Here is a 24,709-nt window from a genome sequence, read left to right on the forward strand (position 1 = left end):
AACCATACCTTCTTGCCCAAAGCACTGTGTTACTTTCTAACACAACTTCTACTCTTTTTTTTTTTTTATTAATAAGTAAACTCTACTAAAGGGGAACTTGAACTCATGACCCTGAGCTCAAGAGCTGCATGCTCTACTGACTGAGCCAGCCAGGTGGCCCAACACCACTTTTACTCTTGAGTAGCTTCCTTCAACTCCTCAGAGTAATCCATTCTCCATGCACAACTGGAATGATACTCCTTAAAAACCATGCAGAGATACATCCCTATCTCTATCTCTACCTCTCACATACATTTTGTATCCCTTCCCACAGGGCCCCTCCCTACACTAGATTACACATACTGGCCCTTTATAAACTAAAGCTTGGCCATGTGACTTGCGTTGGCTGATGAAAAAAGAAAAAAATCGGTATGCCAGGATGGCTCAGCGGTTGAGTGTCTGCCTTCGGCTCAGGGCATGATCCCAGAGTCTCAGGATTGAGTCCCACATCATGAGTTCCCTGCATGGAGCCTGCTTCTCCCTCCTCTGCTTATGTCTCTGCCTCTCTCTCTCTGTCTCTCTTGTGAATAAATAAATAAAAATCTTTAAAAAAAGAAGAAAAAAATTGACATCACTTTCAAGCACAAGTTTTAAGAGACAGGATCATTTACCAAGTTCTTTTCCCCCATCACAATGACTGGCAATGTGCTAGCTAGAGGCTGATCTGTCAGCTTACATACCTTAGTGAAGATGACGTAGAGCAGAACCATGGGCAACCCCAAATGGATCTGTTGCATAAGCAAGAAACAAACTTCTGTTATTTTAAGCTACTGAAATTTGGGTATCATTTGTTATTACCTCATAATCTAGTCCAAGGTTCCCAAAGTGTAGCTCAGCCCTTTCAAAAAGTCCCATGAAGGGCAGCCCCGATGGCGCAGCAGTTTGGTGCTGCCTGCAGCCTGGGGTGTGATCCTGGAGACCCGGGATTGAGTCCCACGTCGGGCTCCCTGCGTGGAGCCTGCTTCTCCCTCTGCCTGTGTCTCTGCCTCTCTCTGTGTCTCTCATGGATAAATAAATAAAATCTAAAAAAAAAAAAAATCCCATGAAGTCCAAACTACTTACAATAGTTTACAATAACACAAAGACATTATTTTCTATTTTTTAAAAGATTTTATTTATTTGAGAGAAGAGAGAGAGAGAGTGCTTGAGCAGGATGGGGGTGGGGCAGAGGGAGAGAGAGAAGCAGGCTCCTCACTGAGCAGGAGGCCTGATACAGGGCACCATCTCAGGACCCTGAAATCATGGTGTGAGCTGAAGGCAGACACTTAACTGAACCACTCAGGTGCCCTTATTTTCCATTTTTTGTTCTCATTCTTTCATGAATGTTTAATGGAGTATGCAGAAGCAAAACTAAGAACGCTCTTCTGTTTAATCAGTTATTTAAAAGATTCATGAGAGATGTAAAACAATGCCATTCTTCTAATTATCTTTATTTTGGAAAAAAATGTATATATATATATTTTTAATGTATATTCTTAAAAGATTTATTTATTCACTTTAAAGACAGCGAGAGAGAGCATGTGAATGAGGGAGAAGGGCAGAAGGAGAGTGAGACAAGCAGACTCCCCTATGAGCAGGGAGCCTGACTCAGGGCTCTATCCCACGACCCTGACAGATCATGACCTGAGCCAAAACCAAGAGTCAGGTGAGCCACCAGGGGCCCTGGGAAAAAAAAAATATATATATATATATATATATTTTTAAAATTTTTATTTATGATAGTCACACACACAGAGAGAGAGAGGCAGAGACACAGGCAGAGGGAGAAGCAGGCTCCATGCACCGGGAGCCCGATGTGGGATTTGATCCCGGGTCTCCAGGATTGCGCCCTGGGCCAAAGGCAGGCGCCAAACCGCTGCACCACCCAGGGATCCCTGGAAAATATACTTTTATAAAAAATTCTGGGGATCCTTGGGTGGCTCAGTGGTTTAATTAGGCCTTCAGCTCAGGGCGTGATCCTGGAGACTCAGGATCTAGTCCTACGTCTCGGGCTCCCCGCGTGGAGCCTGCTTCTCCCTCTGCCTGTCTCTCTGCCTCTTTGTCTTTCTCTGTGTCTCTCATGAATAAGTAAATAAAATCTTTAAAAAAAAAACAACTATATAAATTTTAAAATACCCATATTGGTGCTGTCCGTCCGGATTGGAAGCAGTTCCCCAAATGTGGGGTGACTCGATCAATCAAATGTGGGGTGACTCGATCAATTGGGTGCAGGGCCAGAGTGCCAGCAGTGAAAGGATTCACCTGAGGCAGAACAAAGGAGGTAGGAATGTACTGAATACACTGCAAGGGAGTGGTGGGCAGGGCAGCAAAGAAGAGGCACTCTGCAAGGAGGCAGAGGGAAGTAAGGAGGTATGGGGATGTATGGAATTTCCCTTTTTTAGTAACTGTGCCTGGTTGGAAGTAGTCCATTGGTTAGTTGGGTCCTATGGATAGTTTGAGGCGGGTGGCCTGATGTGCCTGTCCTGTCTTCAGTCAGAGGGCTGGGGTCACTGTGGGCCCTTCTACTTTATTCAGGTTTCCACTGTTCAAGCCTGTTGCCTAAAAGCATTCTCTAAAACACTGTGGTAGACAATGTCTGAAGAGGGCCTGCAACACGTACAACTCCTGATACTACTGACCACATCAAATAGGGCTATGTACCATAGAACATTGAGGAAATAACAACACACCACTTCTGAGGCTGGGTTATAAAACATTTCAACGTCTGTATTGCTGTTTCTTGGATCACCTGCTGTGGGGGAAGCCAACAATCATGACAGGAGGACTCTCAAGTGTGCCTGTGGAGAGGCTTTTGTGGAGACTGAGAGGAATAGAGACTCCCTGCTAACAACAGCCAGCACCAATTGAACCACTAATGTGATTGAGCCATCTTGCAAGGAGATTGTTCAGCCCTAGCCAAGCTGAACAAGAGATCCCAAGAGATCCCAAGACAGAAAAGCCCAACCAAGCTGCTCCCAAATGCCAGGTCTACAGAAACCCAGAGAAGATCAATGATTGGTGGCAAGTCATTACATTTTGGGGTGAGACAGCAACAGATAACTGATATACACATCAACAAAAAAGCTGTTTGTGATCCCCAATTATGGATAAAATTACCTTCCCTTGCAAAACCACCCAGAGGCTTTCCCTGTTTGCTCCTCGTACCAAACTTTCCTGTGTCTTGAGTGAGCCCAACGTGTTGGTGCCTTAGGGCCTTTATACCAATGGTCTCATTTCCCAGCTCTTCTCTTTCGTTTAGGCAATGAGATCAAATCTCATTTTTTTCAGATAGGACTTTGGAGACCACCCAACCTAACAGCAGCTCCCCCATTTCTTGCTGGGTGTACTACTTTGGCTTATTTTCTTCACAGTGCTTACCACTAACAGAAAGTATTTTGTTTGCTGGTTTGTTGTCTATATTTCCCCAGGTAGAATGCAAGTCCATAAGAAGAAGGACCTTTTCTGTTTCACTTACTGCTATATCCTGGTGGGTGCTTACTAAATATTTGTTAAGCAAATAAATGATCTCTGATCTTCAGTTTTTTCATTTGTAAAATGAAGATAATAGTATCTACCAGAAAGTGACATTTTAAATATTAAACATGTGTTTAGTGCAAAGTCAGTGACCATAAAAAGGTAGTTTTTACTACAAGGCAGAAAATGTTTTGAGATAGTAATTCAAAATTTTGTTTCTCACCGTTTTTCTTGATTCCGGAAGGGAAGTGCTTAAAGTTAAAAAAAAAAAAATCAGCTCATATCAATAACACGGACTGATTTCCCAATATCTAAAAAAAAACGCTGTATAAATAAGATACAGAAAATAACAACCTAATTGAAAATGGGTAAGGGAATATTCATAGAAAAAGAAATACAGGGATCCCTGGGTGGCACAGTGGTTTGGCGCCTGCCTTTGGCCCAGGGCGCGATCCTGGAGAGCCGGGATTGAATCCCACATCGGGCTCCCGGTGCATGGAGCCTGCTTCTCCCTCTGCCTGTGTCTCTGCCTCTCTCTCTCTCTCTCTGTGTGTGACTATCATAAATTTAAAAAAAAAAAAAGAAAGAAAAAAATACAAAGAGCATTCAAGTATGCTCAACCTCACTTAACAGAAATGTAAATTAAATCTACTCTAAAATGCCACTTTCATTGAACAGACTGGCAAAGATCAATTTTGCTAGGTAGTGCCAAATTGCCTTACATTGGGGTTGTATCAGCTTCCTATGTAAGGCAGTTTGGCATTATCTAGCAAAATTACAAATGTACATATCTTTCCACCCAGCATCTTATTTCTAGGAGTTAGTCTATAGACACACTCACACATATGTGCTATGACTTATGTAATATCTACTGCAGCATTGCAGTATCTACCAGCTATACGGTATTTATCAGAGAAATACTTATAATGACACAGAAAATGGATGCAGATATATATATATATGCATATATGTATGTTTAATTATTTTATAAATACCTATGTAGTGTTTACTATGACATTCAAAATGCATTAAAAATAGTAATTACTTTAATCCTCATAAAAATCCTGTTAGGTGGGTAGTTAAGTATGCCCAATTTGTACATGGGGACACTGAAGTTATAACTCACTTGAGGTTGCACAGCCAGCCAGAAAGCATTAGTGCTGGGATATGAACCAGGGCAGTCTGACTTCAGAGGCCATGCTCTTAATACTGTTCTGTGCTGCCTCTCAGTGTAGGGCAACACAGACAAAGAAAACTAATATAGCAATATTAAAATCTGACAAAATTGCCTTTAAGAGATAAAGAATTATTAGGGATAGAGGTGTCCTTCCTTGATAATAAACAATTTACCAGAAACTAAGTAACCTAGTATTTATATGAATCTAACAACATAACTTCAAAATATTTAAGGCAGAAAAAAATATTTAAGGCAGAAATACAAGGGAAGGGGCACGTGGCTGGCTAAGTTCATACAGCATGTGACTCTTGATCTTGATATCATGAGTTCAAGCCCCATGTTGGCATGGAGCCTACTTTAAAAAAAAAAACAAAAAACAAGGAAAGACTAAAATCTATAAATATAGTGGGACATCTTAACATATTTTCCTCCCCAAAAGTAAGACAGATGTAACAAGAATAAAATTATTAACATATAAAAGATTAAATAATGTAACAAACTTTAATATGCAAATATTAGAAAATCAGTATTATTTTCAAGTACACATAGAAGAGTATAAAAATGGACTTATACTATCTCCCACAAGTATCAACCAATACCAAAAAATCAACATCATACAGAATATATCCTAAAAAAAATAACATATTCTATGACCACAGAATAATGAAGTTAGAAATCAATAAAGAAAAGATAATGTTTTTTAAAGATTTCATTTATTCACGAGAGACACAGAGAGAAGGCAGAGACATAGACAGAGGGAGAAGCAGACTCCTTGCAGGAGCCCAATGTGGGACTTAATCCTGGAACTCCAGGATCATGCCCTGGACCAAAGGCAGATGCTCAACCACCAAGCCACCCAGGCATCCCAATACTTTTTTTTTTTTTTAAGGTAAAAAAAAGGGGCACCTGGATGGATCAGTTGATTAAGCATCTGACTCTTGGGATCCCTGGGCGGCGCAGTGGTTTAGCGCCTGCCTTTGGCCCAGGGCGCAATCCTGGAAACCTGGGATCGAATCCCATGTCGGGCTCCCGGTGCATGGAGCCTGCTTCTCCCTCTGCCTATGTCTCTGCCCCTCTCTCTCACTGTGTGCCTATCATAAATAAATAAAATTAAATTTAAAAAGCTAATAAAAAAAAAAGCATCTGACTCTTGGTTTTGGCTCAGATCATGGTCTCAGGGTCGTGAGATCAAGCCCTGGATTGGGCTCTGTGCTCCGCATGGAGTCGGCCTGTGCCTTTTTGTCTGTTCCTTTCCCTGCTCCTGCTCAGTTGCTCTCTCTCTCAAATAAATAAACAAAATCTTAAAAAAACAAAAGCTATAAAATTCAGCTAAAATAACTAGAGGGAAATGTATGACCTAAAATGAATATGCTATGTTAGAAAACAAGCCAGAATGAAAATGAATCAGGGCACCTATGTGGCTCAGTTACTTAAGCATCTGCCTTTGGCTCAGGTCATGATCACAGGGTCCTGGGAGAGAGCCCCATGTTGGGTTTCCTGCTCAGCAAAGAGTCTGCTTCTCCCTCTGTCTCTAACCCCCGCCCTCCCCCATTCTCTCTCTCTCTCTCTCTCTCTCTCTCTCGTTCGCTCTCAAATAAATAAATAAATAAAGTCTTGAAAAAAAAGAAAAAGGAATGAGGGCACCTGGGTGGCTCAATTGGTTAAGCATCTGCCCTTGGATCAGGTCATGATCACAGGATCCTGGAATAGAGCCCCGTGTTGGGCTCCCTGCTCAGCGGGGAGTCTGCTTCTCCCACTTTCTCAAATAAATAAATAAATAAATAAATAAATAAATAAATAAATAAATAAATAAAATCTTTAAAAAATACAATAAATAAATTAAAAAACAATGAAAATGAATCAGCCAAGTGTTCACTTTGACAAGTCAGAAAATGAACAATGAGTATATTCAAAGTTTGCAGATGGTCAGATAATAATTAAAAAATAGAAAATAATGAAATAGAAAAAAAGGAAAACATAGACTCTATGGAAATCAGTAAGGAAAAGACAATTCTTTTTTTTTTTTTTTTTTTTTGCCCTCTTCCAGGTGGATCATGCTGCTAATCGTACCCAGTTTGGGGAGAAAATTCACAACTTTGGGCTGATTCAGGAGAAGCTGGCCCGGATGGTGATACTGCAGTATGTGACTGAGGTAAGGCTCTCCTTCTCCCCTGCCCACCCCCTTCCTGCCCTCTCCCCCTGGCAGTGGGACTACAACCCGGAAAAGACAATTCAACAGAAAAATCTACATGGGATATAAATGGGCAATTCAAAGATGAGGAAAAAAAATTTTTTTAAGATGAGGAACTTTTAATGGAGAACAAACAAAAAATGCTCAAACTCACTAGTAACTAGGAAAATGCAAATTAAACAATCTGATGCCATTGCATACCCTTTTGGTTGGAAAAATTATAATGAAACCAAGTTTTAATAAAAATGTGAGGAAACAGGTGGAAATGTAACCTGGAACAAGCCCTTGGGAGAGCAATTTTGCGATATCCAGTAGGGTATCTGCCCTTCAACCCAGCAATTCTCTTTCTAGGTATATCCTGGTCTCCAGAGAGAGGTGTGTACCTCCTAGCAAAAGATAATCACAGGGCTACTGAAAGGAAGCATTAAAATTTAAATTCATCTTTTTTTTATAATTTTTTTTTAATTTACTTATGATAGGCACACAGTGAGAGAGAGAGAGAGAGAGAGAGAGAGGCAGAGACACAGGCAGAGGAAGAAGCAGGCTCCATGCACTGGGAGCCCAATGTGGGATTCGATCCCGGGTCTCTAGGATCGCGCCTTGGGCCAAAGGCAGGCGCCAAACCGCTGCGCCACCCAGGGATCCCTTAAATTCATCTTTTATCTAAAAGAATAAAAACAAGTGAGCTTTGCTAATCTTCCATAAACAGATTGACACTGGTGCCCTCCCTGGGCCTCTCTTGTTACTCATCCTGGGGTATGTAGTAAGGCAGGGATGTTATCTGCGGAATGGGAAAGGGAAGCTTCACATTTGGAGGGATAGTGTATTTTTTTTTTTCAGCTCTGTGGTATGTTTGTGTTTTAATATTCTATGTAGTTCACATATGCCCAGATGGATGGATTTATAGATTATGCTATCTAAATTTAATTTTCCTAGCCCTCCAAGTGGACAAAGGATTTAAGAAAATTTGTCCAAAGAAGCACAATCGAGATTACTCACAAGTGAACACTGCAAGTACAAACTCTCAGATTCAGTGAAAATTCAACCAGCATTGAGAGGGAGGCAGCTGGCCAATGAGTGAAAAAAATCGCTCAATTCAAGAGATATTCTTGCCAGTGATGAATCCTTAACACTACTGAACCATACACTTAAACATGGTTAAGATGGTAAATTTTATTTTTTTATTTTTTTATTTTTTTTCGTTTTTTTATTTTTTATTTTTTGGTAAATTTTATATTAGGTACATTTTACCATAATCAAAAAGAAAAAAAGTGGGGAAAGTAATGAAGCATACATACGCAACCACATTATTTTCACTAAGGATTTTTGTAATATGTATGATTTTTGTAATATGTTATTCATTTCTTTTTGTCATCTCTATGCCTAACATGGGGCTCAAACTCATCACCCAGAAATCAAGAGTTGGATGCTCTTCTGACTGAGCCAGCCAGGTGCCCCATTTATTGCATTTTAAAAAAGATTTTATCAGAGAGAGAGAGAGAGAGAGAGAGACATAGGCAGAGGGAGAAGCAGGCTCCCTGTAGGGAGCCGGATGCGGGACTCAATCTCAGGACCCCAGGATCTTATCCAAAGGCAGATACTCAATCACTGAGCCACCCAGGTGCCCCCATAATTCTTTTTGTATGTCTTATCATGGACATAATAATTTGTTATAGTGATTCATAAATACACATTTGTACATTAGAAATGCATAGTGAAATATTTTTCCTGCTGAGTATGTGGGAAAAATATGTTTGATGCTGGGCACCTGGGTGGCACAGTTTGCTAAGTTGGCTAAGTGCTGATTCTTGGTTTCAGCTCAGGTCATGATCTCAGAATCCTGAGATCCAGCCTTGCATCAGGCTCCATGCTCAGTAGGGAGTCGGCTTCAGATTCTCTCCCTCTGCCTCTCCTCCATTTGTGCTCTCTCTCTAAAATAAATAACCTTTTAAAGAAATGTATGTTTGATGCTTATTGGCCTAGAGAAAATTTCCCACAAGGACATAAAGAGATATATATAAGAATGTTAATTGAAGCACTATTTGGGAAACTAGTAAATAATCTAAATGCCCAACAACAAAGGAATGGATCAACTGGGATATATTCAAGCAGTGGAACACTAAAGAGTGGTTTAAATGTATGGATAAGAGCTGCATGTATTAACATGGATAAATATTCTAAACAATTTTATGTGGGGAAAAAAGCACACTGCAGAATGAAAAGTCCAACATGCAAAAACAACGTGACATATTCCTACAGATACATATATATGCATGTATATGATACATATATATGTTGTAATATGGATACATACATATATATGTTGTAATATGTACTGTTTCAAAACACGGGGATCCCTGAGTGGCTCAGCGGTTCAGCACCTGCCTTTGGCCCAGGGCGTGATCCTGGAGTCCCGGGATCGAGTCCTGCGTCGGGCTCCTGGCATAGAGCCTGCTTCTTCCTCTGCCTGTGTCTCTGCCTCTCTCTCTCTCTCTCATGAATAAATAAATAAAATCTTTTTTTTAAATAAATAAAATCTTAAAAAAATTCCAGAGGAAGATAAACACCAAATTCAGGAATAGTGGTTACCTCTGGGAAGGAAGGGAAGAAAATGAGATTGGAGGAAGTATTCAAGTAGGCTTTATTTCTGGGGGGAAAAAAAGATGCAAGGTAAACAAATACAACATTGCATAATTCTATTATTTTTAAAAATATTTATTTGAGGGATGCCTGGGTGGTTCAGCGGTTGAGTGCCTGCCTTCAGCCCAGGGTGTGATCCTGGAATCCCAGGATCGAGTCCTGCATCGGGCTCCCTGTATGGAGCCTGCTTGTCTCTCTGCCTGTGTCTCTGCCTCTCTCTCTCTCTCTCTCTCTCATGAATAAATAAATAAAATCTTAAAAAGATATATGTGTATATATATATTTGAGAGAGAGAGAGATTACACGTTGGGGGCAGGGCAGAGGGAGAAGCAGATGCCCTGCTGAATGCAGAGCCTGATACAGCGCTTGGTCATGACCTGAGCCAAAATCAAGAGTCAGCTGCTTAACTAAGCCATCCAGGTGCCCTGCTTATAGTTTTAAAACAAGATGTTTTGAACCTAGTTTCCCTGAGTTCTCTGTCTCAGTGACAATCATCCTCCTATCCCCTGTGTATCTTTCCCAAGATATTTTATGCACATGCAAGAACATGTATGTATATGTATTTCCCTTACCCAGCCTTCTTTTCAAACACAATTGGTAGCAAACATTACATACTGTTCTGAGCCTCACTTTTTTAACAATGTATCTTGAGTTTTGTTACCTATCAGTACATAAAGAGCTTCCTCCGTTTCTACAGCTGTCCAGTACTTCTTTTTGTGCCTCTTTTGAGCCAGTCTCCCACTCACAGAATGGAGACTATTTATGTCCTTTCACTACAATAAGCATCATTGTAATGAATATCTTATAAACAGGTCATTCTGCACACATGTATATATTATAATAAATTCCCAGTTATAGAAATGCTGGCTCTTTTCAAATTGCCCTCCAAGGAGATTGTATTGAGTTACCTCCTGCTCCAACATTTTCCAGTGCCTGCTACTCAATCACAGATCAACATGGCATATTATCAAACTTTTTGATCTGAGAAGTAAACATGGTTATCTCATCTCCAAGTTTAATTTGCATATTTTAAAAACTATGCGTCAACATCTTTTTATAGTTCAGTCATTTTGATTTTTTTCTGTAAGATTTCTGTCACTTTTCCAGTTGTATGATTTTTTTAACCATGAGCAATTACTTTTTTTTAAAATTTAAATTCAATTAGCTAACATATAGTACATCATTAGTTTCAGATGTAGAGTTCAGTAATTCATCAGTTGCATATAACACCCAGTGCTCATCACATCACACAACTACTGCACCACCCAGGCACCCTGAGGCTTTTTTGTTTTTAATGCAGGGTCTGAGGAATCTTCATTCAGTTTTGGGAGAAGCTCCTAATGCCTTCAAAAATCTGTGCATAAAAAAAAAAATCTGTGCATAGTACCAGTATCGATTTTTTTTCAGTATCGATTTTCTAATTTTGATATTGTAACATAGTTATATGTTACCATTGAAGGAAACTGGGTGAAGGTGCACTGGTTTCTATGTACTATTTTTGCAACTTCCCATGAGTCTGTAATTATTTCAAAATAAAAATTAAGAGAAAAGCCAACAAAATTTCATGGTACTTTTCTGCTTGAGGGGCTCTGCACTGACCTCAAACTACAACCCTTGAATCATGATGGCTCCCAAGTCTGTTGACTGACATGCCCCACCTATAAGACAGCCACTGGGTTAGAAGATATATCTGAGGGGACACCTGGCTGGCACAGTCATGGAGCATGTGACTCTTGATTTTTGGGTTGTAAGTCTGAGCCTCAGGTTGGGTGTAGAGATTATTTAAAAATGAAATCATATATATATATAATTATATACCATACAATATGTAATCATATAATACATATCATATATATGATTATAATCATATAATATATAAATTATATATATATATAATCGAAGCTGTATCTGAGGACTGAAACAGGCAAGTGTTGTTTGGGGACTGACTCTGGCCTCTGACTCCATTACTGTCACATTTTAACTTAGGGACCACATAGCAGCCATGGAGCTAATATTCACACTATCCTGTACTTCTGAGCTAAATTTTTTTTTTAAGATTTATTTATTCATTCAGAGAGACAGAGAGGCAGAGAGAGAAGCGGGCTCCACGCAGGGAGCCCGACGTGGGACTCAATCCCGGGTCTCCAGGATCAGGCCCTGGGCTGCAGGCGGCGCTAAACCGCTGCGCCACCGGGGCTGCCCCTGAGCTAAATTTTAATGTTCCATGTCTATTCATTTACATTATCTCAATAAGGATAGAGAACTCTCTCAAGAGTTCCTTTGCAAGGGATGCCTGGGTGGCTCAGCAGTTGAGCATCTGCCTTTGGCTTAGGGTGTGATCCCGGGATCAAATCCCACATCGGGCTCCCTGCATGGAGACTGCTTCTCCCTCTGTCTCTGCCTCTCTGTGTCTCTCATGAATAAGTAAATAAAATCTTAAAAAAAAAAAAAAAAAAAAAAAGAGTTCCTTTGCAAAGTACAGAAGCCCCTGTTCTTGCTGTCATCTCCTGCATATCTTCTTTATGAACTCTGTTGCTCAAGCTGTACATCAACCACTGGAGGACTCTAACAAACCTTTGTGCACAGTTCCCTGCATCCGGGTCTTCTTTTCTCGTCTTTTTTTTTTTTTTTTTTAAGATGTTACTTATTCATTCATGAGAGACACACACAGAGAGAAGCAGAGACACAGAGGGAGAAGCAGGCTCCACACAGGGAGCCGGATGCAGGACTCAATCCTGCGACTCCAAGACCATGCCCTGGGCTAAAGGCAGGGGCCAAACCGCAGAGCCACCCAGGGATCCCCTCTCTTCGTCTTTTTGCCTAAAGAAGTTTTATTCATTCTTCAAAAAAGTATACGCACCAGAGCACCTGAGTGGCTCAGGTCATTGTCCCAGGGCCCTGGGATCGAGCCTCTAGTTGTGCTCTCTGCTCAGTGGAGAGCCTGCTTCTCCCTCTCCCTCTGCTACTCCTCCCTGCTCCTGCATGCTTTCTCTCTCGCTCACTATCTGAAATAAGTAAAATCTTAAACAAATTAAAGTAAAAGTACCATCTCCACTAGGCAGCCAGCCACCTCCACAGCTTCCAACAAGTAACTCCAACAGGTAACCTCAACTTCATCTTCTAGGCACCCTACTGCAGCCTCCATTGGACAAAGCTCCATTAAAACATGTCACCATATTGTTGTTAAACATGCCTGTTCTCGGGATCCCTGGGTGGCGCAGCGGTTTGGCGCCTGCCTTTGGCCCAGGGCGCGATCCTGGAGACCCGGGATCGAATCCCAGGTCGGGCTCCCGGTGCGTGGAGCCTGCTTCTCCCTCTGCCTGTGTCTCTGCCTCTCTCTCTCTCTCTCTGTATGACTATCATAAATAAATAATAATAAAAAAAATATTAAAAAAAAATGCCTGTTCTCACTGGACTGAAGCCTCATTCGAGGGCAGAGATTTTTGTGACATTTATCTTTGTATTTGCGGTGCCCACAAGCAATGCCATGCTGTAGTACTCAAACATTTAGTGAATGAAGGAGTCAGGTTCATGACCTACCAGCCTCTCTGCAGTTCAGGAAAAGCCAACCTAGGTTCTTGGGTAATTCATTTCTGCACGGAGCCAGGTGGTTCGCAGAGTTCAGCTGAGGCTCTGGCTGCTGTGCACAAGCTCCTTGCCTCTAGTTAGGCTTCCTGTAGCTCTGAGACTCTGTGCTTCAGTTTCTTTATCTTTAATACGGGGAATACGGGGACAATAAGAGTATCTTCTCACAGGGTTGTTGAGGGGATTACAAGCAATGATGCATCGAAAGCTCTTACTTAGCACAGTGATGGCCAAGAGTAAACAAGGCTCCTCAGAGATAGGCGTTTACGTATAGAATGAATGAGTGAAAAATAACTTGAGGTTGTCTGATCATTTATTGAGCACCTCCAGTGTCCCGTACTAACACGCTAAAAGCAGATAAGCAACCGCATGCACACTGCTCTTAACACAGATTGCCGGGAACCAGGGAAGGTTTTCTGGAGCTTGAGTTTTGATATGAGCGACGCATGGGAAGGTGAAGGTGGTGCTAGTTAAGAGATGGTAGGTCTGGGACGCCTGGGTGGCTCAGTGGTAGAGCATCTGCCTTTGGCTCAGGGTGTGATCCTGGGGTCTGGGGATCGAGTCCCCCATCGGGCTCCCTGCAGGGAGTCTGCATTTTATCTCTGCCTCTCTCTCCCTCTGGGTCTCTCATGAATAAATAAATAAAATCTTAAAAGAGAGAGAGAGAGAGAGAGAGACGGTGGGTCTTCCGGACAGAGTTCCCTTTGGAAAGCTGTGTGAAGGTGGGCGACTTGGTATCTATGCCACGAACGCGCGCGGAAGGGCAGCTCGGTGCGGTGAGCCGAGGCGCTGGATTCGAAGTTGAGTTCCAGTCCTATTTAGGTAGTAGCCGCGTGACTTTGGTCAAGTTACCGAACCTCTCTGAACTTCCCCAACTGTTAAAAAAAAAAAAAGAGTCTGTTAAGAATATTCACCTGCCAGGGTGCCTGAGCGATGACGTAACCGTGCGTTCGCCAACAGGCGCTCTATTTAGAAGCCGCAAGACGCCCAGGCGGGTCACTACTGGTCCACTGGCTCCACCGGGTGTGGGTTCTCGCTCGGAGCATGCGCAGTGGGCCCACAGCGCGGCCCGTCAGGCACTGCGGGAGGCGCCCTGGAGGCTGGCAGGACCCTGACCCCAAGATGGCGGCGCCCAGCGAAGTGCCTGCGGCTGCCTCCGGAAAAGACGGTGGCGGGGACGGCGGTTTTGGGTCATGGCTGGACGGACGGTTGGAGGCGCTGGGAGTGGACCGAGCCGTTTACGGCGCCTACATCTTGGGTGTCCTGCAGGAGGAGGAGGAAGAAGAGAAGCTGGACGCTTTGCAGGGTATCCTCTCTGCTTTCTTGGTGAGAAGCCCGGACACGTTCCTGTTAGCTTTCTGGCGGCCCTTGTCAGTACTTCGTACCCCTTTTCCCATACCTGGTGTCCCAAATGATTAGTGGTCTTACCTGGGAGAGGAATATTCTGAGGTCTGGGCCTCGGGGCAAGGGGATTACTCACCAACCAGGGTTTGGGAAAGTCAAAAGGTTGCAGGTGCATAAAGAAGAATGGCTTTCCCTTATTCCTGGGGACACGACCCTCTCGGATGCCTGTGGGTGAGCTGGGTGAGTATTCTTCCGAAGGCGTTGAAGTGTCTAAATGAGAGTTTTGTCATAAACGCCTAACGACCAATCTCATTCCCATCCATTGACAGTGTTCAGAGAGGGGAATAAAGTGCTCTGGGGATGTCTGTGCTCTTTAAGAGGCAGTGTCCAGGGCTGTCCCATGACAAAAGGCTGCAGGAAGTACCCTCTCGGTTCCTATTTTGGAGGTAAGAGTCCAAAAAAGGTAAGCTGGCAGTAAAAGTCTTGGTATAGGTCTAGGCCTAGGCCGAACTGAAACAAATATTGTGCTTAATCTTTTATAGTATTTAGAGATGCAGAGATTGTCAGTGTTTGCTGGAGGAGGTGGGAAATAAAGTCAAGAGTTTTAAAGAAGAGAGATAAACTTGGTACCAGCTTCTTAGAAACAGATTCAAGAACTCAGAAATGTGTACTTTAATCTGTGTTTAAGTAGTAAGTCACCTGGTTGTCCACTTTTCCAGCCTGACCATTCTGCTGCCTTCATCTCTGCTTATAGTTACTTGTTGGAAACCTGGTTCAGTGATTGGGCAAATGGTTGAAATATAATACTAGTGCAGCTGTCCCAGGGCCTCCTGGCAATGTCCCGCTTTTAGTCCCAAAGCCTGCTCTGGTGAGATTGACCTATACATGGGAAAGCTTTAAAACAGCTTGTGATGTGGCTCATAAATTCAGTGGAGATAGAACAGTATGGAGTAAATTCTTTTCCTGGACCTTGACATTGCAAGTTGGTGGAGGGGGATAGTGTGAGGCAAGCGATTTAAGTTAGTTTGTTATTTCCAGCTTAGAAGTTACTAAAGACTCCATGAAAAAGAAGTTGAAGTAACTTGGGTACCCATTGGTATTAGCTCCTTGGCTTGTTCTTTTCATGGTGTCATCATTTAGAACTGCATGTCTGCTGCTGATAAAAGCAGGCATGAGTTTGCCTTAGACTATTAAGTGTCTTGATAGATGAGAGAAAAGTTATCTAAAACCAGATTTGGTTCTTTATATCTGCCTCTGTTTACATGAATTACGGAAGACACAGACATTTTTAAGGGTGGCTTCCCCCTCTCTCTGCTGGATCCACACACCATACTTAATTTTCTCTTGGTTTTCCCAACCCCTTCTATATAGGAAATGACTTTGGGAAGAATTGGCCAGGAATTATATGGTGAGGCAGGGGTCCTGTTCATGAAACAACTGAGAAGCAACTTTACAGAACAGCAAGGCCAATGAATATGGTATATATCAAACACATAATTCGTAATGCTGTTTACTTTCTGTCGGTCAGGCTCTATATACAAGCCACTGACTGTTTTACCAAATCCCTTTCCAGAAAAAACAAAAGGCATTGCTAAATCAATCATCAGGTTGGGCTAGAATTCAGTATTAGGAATTAAGTTTGTCAGCAACAATTTGAGTTAAGATTCAAGAACATTGTATCTTGTCAGGAGCAAATAACAGTTAATAAATGCTTTTTATTAATCCTTTTTTTGGGACGCTTGGGTGGCTCAGTGGTTGAGCGTCTGCCTTTGGCTCAGGGCATGATCCCGGAGTTCCACGATTGAGTCCCACATCGGGCTCCCTGCATGGAAGCTGCTCCTCCCTTTCTCTATGTCTCTGCCTCTCTCTCTGTGTGTGTCTCACGAATAAATAAATAAAATCTAAATAAATAAAATCTTAAATCCTTTAAAAAAAATTCCTTCCAGCGGTATTTGTATTGATTGATTATCAAGTTTTTATTGATGGGTTATTCTCTATCAAGCACTGCCCAAAGTGTTTGGGGTACCTCAGGGAACAAAACAAAAACCCCTGCCCTGATGGGATAACATTCTAGTAGGGAAAACCTTAATCAGTAAATTATATAGTATGTCAGAAAATGATAAGCACTAGGAGAAAAAGAATATTATAAGATCAGGAGTGGAATGGAGGGGTGAGTTTTCATTTTCAGTAGGATTATTACATTAATTGGGGTCTTACATCTTATGGCACCTGTTTATATGTACCAGCCTTCTAAATTGTCAGTGTCATGAGACCCAGGGCTTTTTCTCATTCATCTCTCTCACTATCTTAGTGCTTTCAACATGGCAGGCACCATCTGGATGAATAAATGAACAAATGGATGAATGAACTCCTTTGGTCTGGGTGAAGCCTGGGAAAATAAAGGGTCTTGTCCTCTGAGAACACCCTTTTTCTTTTGCTTCTCTACTCATTTACCTTCCTTCTCCTTCCTTTATTTTTCCTGCCGGGGGTTCATGAACAATAGAAACTCTGGGCTAGGGATCCCTGGGTGGCGCAGCGGTTTGGCGCCTGCCTTTGGCCCAGGGCGCGATCCTGGAGACCCGGGATCGAATCCCACATTAGGCTCCCGGTGCATGGAGCCTGCTTCTCCCTCCGCCTGTGTCTCTGCCTCTCTCTCTCTCTCTGTGACTATCATAAATAAATTAAAAAAAAAAAAAAAAGAAAAAGAAACTCTGGGCTAAAAAAAGAAAAAAGAAAGAAAGGAAACTCTGGGCTAAAATAATTTCTTTTTTTCTTTTCTTTTCTTTTTTTTTTTTTTTTAAGGATTTTATTTATTTGTTCATGAGAGACACACACACAGAGAAGCAGAGACACAGACAGAGAGAGAAGCAGGCTTCATGCAGGGGGCCCGATGTGGGACTCCATCCCAGGACCCGAGGATCACGCCTGAGCCAAAGGCAGACTCAACCGCTGACTGAGCCACCCAGGCGTCCAAAGAATTTCTGTATATTTGGCATCTGTTCTTAAAGAATGCAGAGTAGAGGATAGAATCCTTTGCTGGGTACAAAATAAGGAAATCCAAAATAGGGGCGCTCCTGGGTGGCTCCTTCAATAGAGTGTGCGACTCTCGATCTCAGGGTTGTGAGTTCAAGCCCCTTATTGGATATAGAGATTACTTGAAAGAAAAATCTTTTTTTAAAAAAAAAAAGTGTGTTCTGCTTCTCCTCACTTTCTTTGAGAGATGATTTAACATAATGGCTGAGAATAAGACTGCTTGGGCTCAAATCCTGTTTAATCCATTTGCTACTTGTATGACCTTGGGCAAGTTACTTAACCTCTGTACCTTGGTTTCCTCATCTGTAAATTGAAAGTGGCAATAGCGCTTACATCTTGGGATTGTTTGAGAAATTGAGTACTTATGTGAGGTGTTTAGAACAGTTCCTGGCACATGCTAAGCATTTAGTAAATGTGAACTCTGACAGCTCATTTTGAGGGGTAGAACATGAAGATTGTGGAGGCAGCCATAATGAAGATGGAGGAGAATGCCCATACTTGAAATGCCTATTCTTCACCAAGCAGGGTAGGGATTTTATACATTCTTATTCATCCTCACTAAAATCCTGACAAGACGTGAAGCTCAGAAAGGTAAACTTGTTCTCAGACCTGGGTTTGAATTTAAGTATGTGTGACACTGAAGCCAACATCCTTTCATCATACTGTGCTAAGGAGGAAGATTGGTCAACATGCAGAATGTGTATGCTTGTGTAAAATGGACAGAGGGTGGGTGTGGATAGGAGACCATCTGCTCATTCAGGTGGAGTGAGCAAGGTAATGGATATGTTCCAGCATGAAAGTTGATAAACCTTGAAGAATGTACTGAGTTAAGTCTATCAGCCAAGGAAGATTTCCCAAAGAAGAGTTTTAACTCAGGTAACAGGTTTTTGCTCCAGAAGCATGAGGAATACTGTCCTGAGTTATTGTGAACCCTTTCCCCTGGAGCTTGGCAGGATGGAGTTGGTGCTCTTGACTTAGAAGGTGTGGACTCACACATAGGATTATTTCTGAACCTCAGAAAAGAGAAACATACTTTTTATTCTGTGGCTCTCAAACCTGCCCGGTGACTCCTTATCACCAGAGGTAGAGCTGTGTCCTGGGCATGGGCTTTGTCCAGGCCGAGCGCTCTCTCAGGAAATTAATTGGTCTATTTTTCCAACTAGGAAGAAGATTCTCTTCTTAACATCTGCAAGGAGATTGTGGAACGTTGGTCGGAAAGTCAGAATGTCGTCACCAAAGTGAAAAAAGAAGGTAGCGTTGGGAGTTTGTCTAATCTCCAGGCCCTTTTCTGACAACTTTTCCTATACAGCTGTGAGCAAGAGGGTTTTGAATTTTCTCTGCCCAATGTGGAGATGGATCCCAGGACCGTGGGATCATGACCTGAGCCAAAGGCAGAGGCTTACTAGACTGAGCTACCCAGATGCCCCTGGTTGTTTTTTTTTTTTTTTTAAAGCTCCCCCAAATGATTCTAATGTGGATCCAGGCATAAAAACCACTACTGGACACCATTGCCTCTTTTCTTTGAGAATGATTAACTTAATAATTGATTTTATTTTAAGATAATCTATGAATTTCACCTGGCATAATCATCACTATGACAGGGACCAGCACAAGGGCTCCTGGGTGACTCAGTTGGTTAAGCATCAGCCTTCGTGATTCCAAGTCCTGGGATCGAGCCTTATATCAGGCTCCCTGCTCAGCAGGGAGTCTATTTCTCCATCTCCCTCTGCTCCTCCGTACTGCTCCTGTGCTCTCTCTCTGTGCTTTTTTTCTCTCTCTCAACTAAATAGACGGGAAAAAGTTGCATGCTTGAAACTAAATTTTTTCTGGTTCTAATACAGCGCTTTTCAACCTTTTTTTTTTTTTTTTTTTTTAAGCAGCAGAACTTCAATTTATAAAATAGGTAAAAGCAGGGCTGCTCTGATTGAAGATGGATACAAGACCTAAAGCCTATCCTGCATGGTCTTTGCTTTGCCTTTGTCAGTGGCACCCAAGGCACCTCCTTTGAACCTCAGGGCCCTAAAGAATCAGCAGATGCTGTTGTCTTTCCTGCAGGCACTGTCTGAGTGGACTAGTGGTTTGGTGAGCTTGTTTTCTCTCACATACAACCTTGTTGCCCCTCCTTTCCCTTCCCTCCCAGATGAGGTACAGGCCATTGCCACCCTAATTGAGAAGCAGGCACAGATTGTGGTGAAGCCCAGGATGGTGTCAGAAGAGGAGAAGCAGAGAAAAGCTGCCCTCCTGGCCCAGTATGCTGATGTGACAGATGAAGAAGAATATCCTTCTTGAAGTCTTGTAACCATTCCCTGAGGCTCGAGTCAGAAGTGTTTGATGGGTTTCAGTGAGCTCTGGGAAGTTGCCAATCTTCCCCTGGTGTGATTTTTTTCCCCCTTAAAATGGCACTGATCTATGACTCTTTGTGGGTGTGAGGAGTAATGTTGGGATAATTGATACCACACTTAACATTTTTCAGCACATAATCAGTATGTTCCTGAAAACTTAGGTGTAAAAGAAATAATGCCTTAATAATGGATCATTTATATTGTTTTTTGCAGAAGCTAAGGAATAGCTGTGATTCTTTGTGTAATATGTTTCTGTACAGTATTACACATAATCCATCTTTATATTCTTTTCCCAATTGATAAGGAAACTGAGACAGTGAGAAATGAATGTGTGATCAGAGACATGTATAGATTTAGTGGCAAAACCAGGACTAGAATATGGATATTTTCGAATGAAGGATTCCCAAATTTGGAGCAGTTTCTTTTTTTTTTTTTAATCTTTTTTTTTTAATTTTTTTTATTTACTTATGATAGTCACAGAGAGAGAGAGGCAGAGACACAGGCAGAGGGAGAAGCAGGTTCCATGCACCGGGAGCCGACGTGGGATTCGATCCTGGGTCTCCAGGATCGCGCCCTGGGCCAAAGGCAGGCGCCAAACCGCTGCGCCACCCAGGGATCCCTGGAGCAGTTTCATTTGAAATTTTTTTTTTTTTTATAATTGAAAGACTGAATCCCCAGCTAACGCAGGAGAAATCTGGAATTTGGGGGCTGTGCAAAAGGCAATTGCTATTGATGGGGACAGGCTTGGTTCCCTGTGAGTTTGAACTTGTTTAGGAGATGCTTAGCTTACAGAGCCTGCTTGAGTGGAGCATGTGGAATCTTATGCAGCAGGGCTCATACCAGAAATGTTAGCTGTCTCATCACAAGTTTAGGAAATAATTCTTAGGCTTTTTGGGGCCAGCTTGTCTTCTGGTTTATTGTAATTTTTTTTTTTTTTTTTTTTTTTTTTTTTGGCCAGGGTCAGCAGAGCTCTGTTTCCAATGACAAAATCTCCTTTCTTGGGCTAGAAAAGAACAATTTAAGCAGTGGTTCTTCCAGACGACTTGTTAAAACGCCGATTGCTGGGCCCCCTACTCCCCAGTTTCTGATTTAGTAGGTCCGGTGGGGAGCCTAAGAATGTGCTTTTCTAGCAAGTTCCCAGGGAGTTCTGGGAACCACATTTTAAGAAGAGATCTTACACTAGTTCTAAACAATCTTGAGACTTCTAAAGATGACTGCTGGGTTTACCACCATGTCTCTGATAGTGTTTTTCTTCAGCATGCTTTTCCTACCCATCACTTCACTGAATGTTTTCTGATGTTGGGCTGGGATGTGCTAGCCTTTGCTTTCCATCCAACTTTCCTTAACATCGCTCACCGAAGCCGATGAGAAGGATGATTCAGGTGCCACCACAATGAACATTGGTTCTGATAAATGTATCCTTCTCTTTGTCCGTCCCCAAGTGTTTCTCCATTGAATATTCTTGAACAGTTTTTATTTTGCTGTCATTGCTGGGGGATCCTTTTACCAACAGGAACTCATGTTGGGCCAGTTTTGTGGGCCCCATTCCGAGGACAACCATAAATAGTCATTTTAAGGAGAAATTTCACCAAAGAAAACATGTTAACATGTACTGTGAAGGGAGGAAGGATTTCTTAAGAGAGGATTTCTAAGGGAACAGAAGAATCTACTCCCTGTGTATAGCACTGTGTTACCAGCAGTGGAATCAATTCCAACAGTATTGAAATTTTGACTTGGTCCTCAAGACCGTATAATTTTGTCAGAACACAAACACTGAATCTTTTGAGCTAAAAATATGGACAGATGGAAAGAAGTGCTCAGGAAAGTCCCTACCAACAGACACTTATGAAAGCTTCTGCATTGATTGATTGATTGATTTCATTTATTTGTTTGAGAGAGAGAGAGTGCAGGGAAAAGTGGCAGAAGAGAGGGAGAGGGATTCTCAAGCGGACCTCCTGCTGAGAGCAGAGCTGATGCAGGGCTTGATCTCAGGACCCTGAGATCATGACCTGAGCTGAAACCAAGAGTTGGACACTTAACTATTAAGACTCCCCTCACAGGGAGCCTAGGTGACTCAGTCAGTTATGTATCTGCCTTCAGCTCAAGTCACAGTCCCAGGGTCCTGGGATTGAGCCCGCAGTCAGGCTCCATAGTCAGCAAGTGTCTGCTTCTCTCTCTCCCTCAGCCTCTCCCACTCCTGTGCACATGCTTATCTCTCTCTCAAATAAGACATTTTAAAAAGAAAAAAAAATTCTGAAGTATGATGGGCTATCAAAGAAAAGGAGGTTATTTCAGGGAAACTTATTTATTTTAAAGCACTAAAGCAAAAAAAAATGTTATGTTTTAAGAATAGGAAGGAAGTTGTCTGGTGGTAACAGGTTGTTTCTGTTTTTTTAAGTTTGTTTTTTTCTAGTAATCTCTATACCCAATGTGGGGATCGAACCCATGACCCCGAGATCAAGAGTTGAATATTCTTCTGACTGAACCAGCCAGGCACCCCCAGGTTGTGTTTTTAAAGTCTTAAGAAAGGAGGGGTAGAGTTTTGGCTAGGTATTTTCTAACTGCTTAAACTTATTTCGTATCTTTTATAAATCCAGTTTGTGGTTATTAAAACCTGCTTTTCACTTAAGCTTCATTGTTCTAGGGGAAAAAAAGCAAATTGATAAAGTGTAGTAAGGTTAAACAACTCTTTTCAAGCATTTTAATAATGCCAAGTATATAAAATTTTTGCCAATTACATTAATACTCTATTCCCTAAAACTAGCCTAGATACTCCAGTATTCCGCCATGATCTAAGTACTTATTCTGGAATGAAACTTCATTTTCATAAAATTTTTTAACCTTCAAATTTAGAGAAGTCTGAGGTTTATATTCTGAGGATTAGTTTTAAACTTTTGTTTAAAATAGTAGTTCCAAGAATCCCCATTTGACCAAAGATAAATTATCATAAGGACTTCTTTTAAAGACTAGAAATATGTAGAGAGAGAATAAGGACAGAGTGGTAGTTGGGACTGTATGACCTTATCCTAATCCCTTAACTCACCTGTAGCTCTGTTCCGAAACACCAATGTGGAAGATGTCCTCAATGCCCGAAAACTGGAGCGAGACTCACTTCGGGATGAGTCCCAGAGGAAGAAGGAACAGGACAAGCTGCAGAGGGAGAGGGACAAACTAGCCAAGCAGGAGCGCAAGGAAAAGGAAAAGAAAAGGACACAAAGAGGGGAGCGGAAGCGATAACCTTGGTCCACTCTGTTCTTTCTCTTCATTGACTTGATCAAAGGGAGAAGTGATTGTGCACACGTGTATTTAAGAGAAATGAGAGAACATTGCAAAGTGGTTTCCCAAGGCATTTCCCTTTTGTTTACATGGTCAAAAGGAAAATCACAAACACTTCTAATTACAACATGTGCCATGTCTCTGTGGTGTGGGTAATCAGATTATTGAAGTTGATGTCTGTACCAAAGATCTGGAATGGGGGCAACTTTTATATTTTAATACTGAAGTCCTGGCTCCTTTTGGCCACTTTACAAGTCTTCCCTCACCTAGGATAAATAGCAGAAATATTCAGAAAGCTTGACAGTTTTCATCCTGAAGGAGCAGAATCATGACCACTCCTTTCCTGAGATGAAATTTGGGAGTGTAAAGTACTTTGAAAGTAGCATTTACCCCTTAATGTATTATTTTATGGATGAAATAGAAAACAAATGAAGAGCCCTACCTGGATCTAGATATTATGTTAACATGGCAACGAACTATGAAAATGGAAGAAATGATGTAGATATTCTAGATTTGACTTTTTTTTTTTAAAGCTTCAGCCCGTGGGAGGGAAAAGAAGTATCTTTTTAAAAAATAAAGATAGTTACATATTTTTCCTCATCGAGGCTGATTTTGAAAAAGAATGTGTATTGAGTGGAAGAATATCATTGTTAGCTAGATTCATTTTTTATAATCATGAGCCCTTGAGTGCTAGTAGAGATTTTAATCCTGATCTGCCCTAAAACAGGAGTATAAAGACATGATAATTATAGGTTGAGAGAAACTTCAGGAACCATGTGTTTAAGGAAGAAACACTGGAAATCTCTGCTAACACAAAGATATTTAAGAGTGTACTTTGTGGGTGCTCAACAAATTTAATGAGTGAATGGGAAAAACCTGGGAGAGTCCAAAGTGAGCAGAAACTCTCCATTTCTACTTTTGTCACAAGCCACATTCAATTGTAAATAAGGCCTTTTCTTCAGGCAGCCGACTCAAGAAACCTGAAGGGAGCAATCTCCCTGACAAGACAGAAAAGAGGTATTGTATACCTGAGGTTGGCAAACTACTGCAGGCAAGCAAATTTGGCTGTTTGTTTTTGCATAGTGCAAGTCAGCAATGGACTTTGCATTTTTAAAGGGTTGTAAAAGAAGGAATATATGACCGAGACCTTTTGTGGTCTATGAAACCTAAAATATGTACTGTGTGGCCCTTCAGAGAAAAAGTTTGCCAACCTCTGTTTTATACCATTAACCAAGAGGTTAACCAAATTTTTTACCTTTGTGCAGAAGGTCAAAAAACATGGTTAAGGAAAAGATGTGTCATCTCTATACACTCCTATAACCGTGGCATTGCATTTTTAAAAAGTAACCATCTTTTAAAAAAAATAAACTATTTAAATCACTGTTTTCTGATTTACTCTGATTCCTTCCAGCTATTCATTGAAATGTGTGAACAGTCGCTTAGCAGTGTGTTGAATTTTGCTTTATATTTTGTTTTGATTAGCCCAATACGCTCTCCTGTTAGTTGAACCTCTTCCTAGAATCAAATTCTCTGCCTCCACTTTCCTTTCCGTGAGGTTGGGTATTAGGAGATTAGCAAGATTAACTTTTTTTGGAAGTCAGTAAATTGACTTTGAAGTCCTTACAAGTG

General features: G+C 41.6%; 1 protein-coding gene across 1 annotated transcript; it reads left to right on the forward strand.

Moving 5' to 3' along the window:
- The first annotated feature begins 14,132 nt into the window (after positions 1-14,132).
- CCDC43 (coiled-coil domain containing 43) lies at positions 14,133-24,461 on the forward strand. Its single transcript, XM_025986870.2, has 5 exons — positions 14,133-14,411; positions 18,626-18,713; positions 19,603-19,738; positions 21,161-21,219; positions 22,854-24,461. Exons 1-5 carry the CDS (start codon positions 14,208-14,210, stop codon positions 23,039-23,041), a joined length of 675 nt encoding a protein of 224 aa, XP_025842655.1. The 5' UTR covers positions 14,133-14,207; the 3' UTR covers positions 23,042-24,461.
- The last annotated feature ends 248 nt before the right edge of the window (positions 24,462-24,709 follow it).

Source organism: Vulpes vulpes, chromosome 2 (genome assembly GCF_048418805.1).
Source record: "Vulpes vulpes isolate BD-2025 chromosome 2, VulVul3, whole genome shotgun sequence".
In the NCBI taxonomy this organism is placed as follows: Eukaryota; Metazoa; Chordata; class Mammalia; order Carnivora; family Canidae; genus Vulpes; species Vulpes vulpes.

Excerpts from the sequence above, each read along its gene's own strand:
- CCDC43 (XM_025986870.2), top strand. The coding sequence starts at position 14,208 with ATGGCGGCGCCCAGCGAAGTGCCTGCGGCTGCCTCCGGAAAAGACGGT. Across the intron at positions 18,714-19,602 it reads CACCAAAGTGAAAAAAGAAG|ATGAGGTACAGGCCATTGCC; the intron begins GTAGCGTTGGGA and ends CTTCCCTCCCAG. Across the intron at positions 19,739-21,160 it reads GATGTGACAGATGAAGAAGA|CGAAGCCGATGAGAAGGATG; the intron begins ATATCCTTCTTG and ends AACATCGCTCAC.